Source organism: Pithys albifrons, chromosome 22 (genome assembly GCF_047495875.1).
Source record: "Pithys albifrons albifrons isolate INPA30051 chromosome 22, PitAlb_v1, whole genome shotgun sequence".
Taxonomy (NCBI): domain Eukaryota; kingdom Metazoa; phylum Chordata; class Aves; order Passeriformes; family Thamnophilidae; genus Pithys; species Pithys albifrons.
Window position 1 is genome coordinate 5,538,897 of NC_092479.1, and position 7,127 is coordinate 5,546,023.

Here is a 7,127-nt window from a genome sequence, read left to right on the forward strand (position 1 = left end):
TCCTCTATGGAGAAGGTTGGGTGGCTTTCCTTGTAAGCATCCTACTATAATGATAATATTTTAAACTTCCAGCAATTAATAGGCATCAGAGAAGCTTTATTACATCCTTAGGAAAAGAAGGATGATCCTGATGTTTTCCAGAACAAGGAACACCAAGCCTTTCCTTCTCTCATGCTGCCATCTGGTGACAAATCCGGCTCCAGCTTCCAAAACACACCAAAACCCTCATCCAACAGAAGCAGGTTTTTTCAGGCTTCATCGAACACACATTTGGTGCAGACTTTAAACACCCTGCTATGGCAGCACCCAAAAAACTAATTTCTAGTTGATAGATGGGTGATCCTGGTTGATGCTGCACCTCCTTCCCGGGCTCTGCAGAGCTCCCAGCCACCTACAGCAGCTTCTACCTGCAAGGGAAGTCACTGAAAGTTAAAATTAAGGGGCTGGAGGACAGGTATTTCTTTCAAAAACATCTTTGGAGCAATTGCTACCTAAACAGTAATAAGCCTCTCCTTCTAATGACAAACTTACTGAACAATAGAAATATTTAACTCCTTTCCCTTCTTAAGATCTTCACCTCCTTTCATGGCTGTTTATTTAGTTCACCTCAGTAAAACAGTAACACCAAATACCTCAAGATCCAGAGTGGTCCAATATAGTATTCAACAATGACCCAGCCTGTAAGGCAGCCAGCCTGGGCTCCAGCAGCAGCCTGGCAGGACACCTACAGCACCCACGAGGGGGTTACACCTGGCCAGGGAGGTTTACAAAGTGCTTTACAAACTCTGAGCAGCCCAAGGGGAGAATTAACAGATCCGCAGACGAGCAGCAATGAAATCTTCACACCTTGAAGGACCACCACATTGAGAACAAACTCCACGGCCACCAAAGCACCAGGCACACATCAGGAACATCCCTGCCAGGTAAGGGATGAACAATTCCCATTTTTGGAAGAAAACAGAGCCCATATGAAGGCACTGAGTAACACCTGCCACCTGCGAGCTGCAGGAAGCACTGATGGTTGCAAAGCTGCAAGATCTGTCCAAATCCACAGGTCACAGCAGTGCAGGTGCAGCAGCAGGATGACAATGAGGGCCCTCAGCCAAAAGATTAAGTCATTAGAAGATAAAAAACAAAACAAAACAAAACTCAGCAGAAGGTTGGTTGTAGCACAGAGAAGGCTGAAGGTGCCATGTCACTGTTCTCTGAACTTTCTCCATTTGGGGATTTGGTTTTCTCTTGAAAGTTTACTCAAAAAGCTTTTTATTCAACAATGGGCCCTTCATGCACGAGTGTTACAGAGAGACAAGAAGGGGTTAACAATTAGGAAATTACACGGTTGGAAATGCTGGAAAATATCCAATGTTAATGAAACATTAACCAGTTAGTAAAGAACTTACCCAAGTGAAAAACGGTTAGAAAAAAATTTGTACTTTCCCAATTCCTCCCGTTACTGTTCATTATGACACAGCCAGGAAGTCAGACCAGCCACAAACCAGCAAACACAAAAACACATTTCAGAAGGAAATGTCAGAACTGTCTTATTGACTTGTCACTTATTAGACCACCAACAGTAAAACTGATTCCCAGCAGGCACACAAGAATCAGCAAAAGCTGTGCTTCTTTCAGGTTCAGATGCTTCCAAAACTTTGGAATTGTGGCACTCCTTTTTTTGCAAAAATACCTGGGAGTGACAGAAACTGTAGGCAGTTTGCCCTGCCATGATTAATGCAATGGAAAGGTTTTCAAACCATGACAATTGTGTCATTATTTGCACTTTAAGAAAAAAAATAAAACACAAACCAAAACCAAAACTAAAAATCACAAGATCTTATTATTAAAACTGTAACAGGGAATGTTTCTCCATGGACAGATCTGCATGTTTACAACACAGAATTCTTAAGACATTTTAAAGTGTTCCCTAAAACTTTCACTTTCCTTTGCCTGCAGTTTGTTTTCATAGCAGAGCTCACTGTACTGTACCAGAGTTTCTGAAGCATCACCTTATTCTGCAAAAACACCCAGAACTAATTCTGCTGAACAAATTAACATTAAAAAAAACATGAATAAGTTGTCTATCATATTTTCCATAAGCAAAAGGCAACCCTTGCCCATTTTTCCCCTTCCTCCTGGTCCCAGGCCTTCTCTGCCCCTCTCCAACTTCTTCAACATCTCATTTTATAGATAATTCTGACAACTAAAGCATTTCTGTCCTCGCCAAATCCTTCCTTAAAAACATCCACCAGGATGCTCTTTCAGAACAATCCTTTCCCTTAAGGTGATGCCAAAAGCAACTCAAGAGTTTTCCCTTCTGCAAGTACCAGGAAAATTCTTTCACAGAGAGAATAGGTTTTCATTAGTTAAAACTTTATTTTAAAACACAGAGGTCACGTAGGATGTTAGTTTTCTTTACTAAAAGCTGTATGCTCCTTGCTGAGTACAATTTCTTTTCCCAGCTAAAAAAAAACAAACAAACTGTACAAATGTGTTTGGAAACTGGTATGCAGGATTTTTGTGAAATGCTTTAAGTGAAAAAAGCCATTTTTTCCTACCAACAAGCACTTATGGAATGATTAATGTGTAGCAAGTGTCAGGTGTCTGTGATGGAATGAAACTCCAGGCATTCAACACAGCCCACTGCTCCGTGAAGGGGATGGAAAAGGGAGAGATTTCCCAGTGCCTTGATCACTCAGCTGTTTCAGACCTTGATGCTTCACAAGATGCCACTGACCTATTTCATTAACTCCTTTGCAAACCTTCCTTTTCATTTTCAAGCTTTCTTTACCCTTCACAAAGTTTTAGACAAAGAGGACTTATGCTTGGGTTTTTTCAACCATCTCCATTGTCTGCCATAGTTGAAACAAGATTGTCCAATTCAGGCCTGATTTCTTCAGGGTCAGCACCAATTTCCTGCACAGGAACAGTTGTTTGATCCCTTTTCTCCTCGGTGAACCTCAAAGCCTGACGATGCTCTTCACGCTTTATGATGCATCCAAGGAAAACAGAGTGCATGAACAGTCAGTTTTTATCAGCAATTCCTGCTCCTTCCACTACAAACAGCCAGACTTTGGCTTATTCCTTAAGAGTAAGAGCCACTGCTGGGTCCCTCTCAAATCAGATTTCAACATATTCCCTCAAGAGAGAAAGGAGAGGGATACTCACCACTGACTCCTGCACAGCTGCAATGGAAAGGAAAGAGTCCCATCAACAAGCAGGAAGAGGAACTTTTTACTAATGCAATTTCCTCCCCACGCTGTGCCAGGCAGGCAGCACTGGGGCAGCACTGAGAGTCAGTGCAAAGGCACAGCCCAAGGGCACACAGGCAAACTGTGACCCAGAGTCACTGAAACTGCCTTACAGCCACCTCTAACTGGCTGCTAAGTTTTCAGCTGAACATCTAAGGCCATTCCTCAGAATAATATTGCAAACCCACCCCTTTACAGTCATGCTCTTCTTACTTACGTAGCGTAGTACTTTTCCTTTTCCTCCTTTGCCAGACGTATCCAACAGCAAGTGCAGCAGCCACCAAAACAGAGACAGCGATTGCTACGATTGCTGGTACAGGTAGAGCTGTGGAAGGCGGCTGCTCCTCAAGTCTGGTGTGAGAGAAGAAATCATCATTGTGATGATATAACCTGCCAGCAGAGCCTGCACTGGAACTGCTGCCCTGTGTTTAACATCAACCTCCCCAGCCAGGAGCATTCCCAAGGCTCTTGGTGGGTAATCAAAGCGAGAGCTGACTTACCTCTTTGTGTTAATGCTTCTAAGTGCAAAATGATTCTCCTCAGAAGCAAACTCTCACCATTTCTACCCTAGCTAAAGGATGTGTCAGCTAATACCCAGGTGCCAGGAGGATACTGCTCTCCCTGGCTCCAGATCCAGCTCTGCTGACCCTGCCCAAGGGTCTCCTGTGCAATGTCAAGTTCAAACGAGAGGCTGAAGGCTAAATCTGTCATGTTAATGGGGGTTTATACAGAGAAGAGTTAAGCTGTTCCCAGCAAAGAGTGGGCCAGAGGAACAGGATTCCACACTCGGTGCCTTACTGGAAGGGAGGGTTACCTGGGCCATGGTGTGCAGGTCTCAGACATGTTGGCTCTGGAGGAGGTGCCAGGAGGACAGACTTCACACACATGGTCCTTGGTGTATGTGCCTAGAAGGGAGAAGCCCCCAGGATTTCCCTCTGACCCTCTGGCTAAGGTGAGCTTTGGTTCAGTCTGGTCTTTGGAAGTGACCCAGCCATTACTGCAGAGACCCCTCCCAACGGACAGCAGCTCACACACTCCTGCCTTTGCACTCAGGGAAAAAGCACAAAGGGTTCTTGGCCACATCACACTAAGCTCCACTCCACAGAAAAGCTCTGATGCTGGTGCTACTGACACTCTCTTGACTTACCCCGTTCTTTGACCATCGTGCCAGGGACACAGACTGTGTAGGGCTGACAGAGCTCACAGCCCTCAGGCTCAAGGGAGCGGCAGAAGTGCCCTGGCTGGCAGTCACACACCGTGTTCTTTCTATCAGTACATGCTACTGCTGTCACCAGGTTGGCTCCTGAGAGAAATCCGCACACACAGCCATGGTGTTGACATGTAGAAACAGAAACCAAAGCAAACAAGAACATTTAGCCTTGCCTTGATGCACTGGGGAAGAGCACCAGAACTCTGGATGTGGAAAAAGGCCCTGTTCCTCACAGAGGCAGCATCGTGGTTCACATTTATGCCCATCATAAGTTAATGGCAAAAGCAAAATACTCCTAGATCAGATGTTTTTAAATTAGTTGTCCTGGTGAAGTTCTTCCAGGACCACCTTATCCCAGTACTCTTTAGACACCTCACTACAACCTCAGGGAGCCTTTAAGACAGAGACTGCAGATCAAACTTCCAGTGGTGCCACCTGAACCTCTCTGTCAGTTTTTCCCTTCCATCCCACAGCTGACAGCATTCCTAGGTCTGCACAGTGACATGAGCCTGTTCTTCCCACTGAATAATTTGTCAAGTGAATGAGGCAAGAAAGAAGGGAGAATGTATCCATGCAAAGGCAAGAAAAAAACATTTAAACTGGTTCTTGAGCATCCTCCTTACCTTGATCACACAGTTTGCATGGCCTGCATTGTGTTAAGCCATTGGGGTGATCTGTGTAGGTCCCTGCCACGCAAGGGGTGCACGTTGTGCTCGAAATGGCAGTGCAGTGCTTGAAAACTCGATACCCTGAAAACCAGAAACCAATCCCCAAGAAGCAGCTCTGTTAGCAAAGCTCATGTGGCCAGGGACTGACACTGGCTCCAAACCGCACCTAACTACTATAGATGAGCTACAAGGATCTTGGAAATACCCTAATAGCAAGGAGATAACCCTAAAAGAGAACAAGGGCACAAAAAGGTGGTCCGTGGTAACTGTGACTTTACCAACGACCCCAGCAGAGACTCTGTTATGGCCACGGTGGAGGCTCACAAGGAAGAGACAGGGCTTGGTACTGGGTGCTGGCTGGAGAGGACAGCCCTGGGTGATGCTCACTGGCACAGGCTGCGTGGCTCTTGTAGGGGCACAGCAGGGATGGCAGGGGGATAGGTCCACCTGGCCACCACCCACTGAAACAGCTCATCTCATAGTCACCGCCCACTGAGGTGGGGCACCCCATAGACACTGCCCATTGCTGTGGGTCACCCCATGGCCACTGCTCCCTGAGGTGGATCACCCCATAGTCACCGCCCACTGACGTGGGTCACCCCATAGCCACTGCCCATTGCTGTGGGTCACCCCATGGCCACTGCTCACTGAGGTGGGTCACCCCATAGTCACCGCCCACTGACGCGGGTCACCCCATAGCCACTGCCCATTGCTGTGGGTCACCCCATGGCCACTGCCCACTGAGTCAGGGCACCCCATGGCCACTGCCATCGGTCACCCCGCGGTCCCCGAGGCCGGAGGAGCCACTCCAAGCCGAGACGCTGAGCGGGCGGGGGGGGAGGGCAGGGCAGGCTGGGCAGAGCAGAACAGGCAGGCAGGGCAGGCAGCCCTGTACGTACCGGCAGCACACATGGGGCAGCACTCCGTGCCACTGGGGTACTCGCCCAGCTCACAACCCGCCGCGTCCGAGCGCTCCAGCTCCGCGATCAGCACCGCGGCGAGGACCTCGGGGCGATACAAGCATTGCGTTTACTCTCCCGGAACCAGGTCCCCCTTCCCGGCCACCGAAGCGGTGCCCTCAGGGACACTTTGGTCGCCCCCGAGGTGGGTCCCTGGGGTGGGGGTGCCCCAGCACCAGCCCCACTCACCAGCCCCATGGTGGTGCCCCGGCCGGGCCCCCGCGACCGCTGCCCCATGCGGGACGGCACCGTCTCGTCAGGACCGCAGACATGAACCGAAAGCGAAAGGGTTAGATGAAAAACAGAAAGAGGAAAAAGCTGCCCGTTCGTCCTGTTCCCCCGAGGCAGTCGCGCTGCTTCCCACTCGCTTCGGCGGGTACAGCGGGGAAGGTTGTGCAGAGAGAGAGCAGGACCCGAAGTCCGTAGGATATCTCAAATTGTGCCAAACCAACCCATCAAAACCCAAAACATGCCCCTAAAATCATAGCAAGCCACCCTCTGAAAACCTGGCACAAACCACTCAAAAGCGGGCAAACAAATCCACCCCTCAAAGCCCGGAACAAACCCCTCAAATCCTGGCACACAGACCCCTTAAAGCCTGGAACAAACACCTCAAATTGTGGTGAACAAACCCCTCAAATGGTGTCGAACAGCCCCTCCAAACCTGCCTCAGGGGACTCATTTGTGACAGGATCATGTGGAAGGAAGGAAGGAGGACTCAGTTTTGGTTCCTGCAGGTGAAGGCTCTCCTGCTCAGGTGAGGGGTTTGTGTGGACAGGAGGGGCTCTGACCAGGGAAATGCTCACCAGAATTCAATGAGGGAAATGTGGATGACAGGAGCACTTCTTACTCCTTGGGGTCAGGGGGACTCACATACAGAAGTAAGGAGAACACAGAGTACACACAAACGGGAGCTCCTTGAACTTCCCAAAAATCCATTTCTTCACAAGACTGACATTAATCTTTCTCAGGGGTGCGAGTGGCTGCGCATCCCTCAGGGACAGAACCACACAGAAGCTGCACACAAATGCATTTTATTGCTCTC

At 48.6% G+C, this 7,127-nt stretch overlaps 1 protein-coding gene across 3 annotated transcripts; it reads right to left on the reverse strand.

Annotated features, from left to right (window-relative positions):
• Positions 1-75: 75 nt before the first annotated feature.
• On the reverse strand, positions 76-6,583 carry TNFRSF14 (TNF receptor superfamily member 14). Of its 3 annotated transcripts, none has more exons than XM_071575803.1 (8): positions 6,272-6,583; positions 6,023-6,128; positions 5,079-5,204; positions 4,393-4,548; positions 4,060-4,150; positions 3,463-3,596; positions 3,163-3,179; positions 76-407 (listed from the first exon to the last, which is right to left on the reverse strand). In XM_071575803.1, exons 1-8 carry the CDS (start codon positions 6,317-6,319, stop codon positions 315-317), a joined length of 771 nt encoding a protein of 256 aa, XP_071431904.1. In that variant the 5' UTR covers positions 6,320-6,583; the 3' UTR covers positions 76-314. The 3 variants fall into 3 exon arrangements, with proteins under 3 accessions (XP_071431904.1, XP_071431903.1, XP_071431906.1); XM_071575802.1 differs by lacking the exon at positions 76-407 and adding an exon at positions 2,347-2,979 and having other exon boundaries at positions 6,272-6,577; XM_071575805.1 differs by lacking the exons at positions 76-407; positions 3,163-3,179 and adding an exon at positions 2,890-2,979 and having other exon boundaries at positions 6,272-6,582.
• Positions 6,584-7,127: the final 544 nt, after the last annotated feature.

Excerpts from the sequence above, each read along its gene's own strand:
- TNFRSF14 (XM_071575802.1), bottom strand. The coding sequence starts at position 6,319 with ATGGGGCAGCGGTCGCGGGGGCCCGGCCGGGGCACCACCATGGGGCTG. Across the intron at positions 4,549-5,078 it reads ATGCAAACTGTGTGATCAAG|GAGCCAACCTGGTGACAGCA; the intron begins GTAAGGAGGATG and ends GATTTCTCTCAG. Across the intron at positions 3,597-4,059 it reads ACCTGCACACCATGGCCCAG|ACTTGAGGAGCAGCCGCCTT; the intron begins GTAACCCTCCCT and ends CTCTCACACCAG.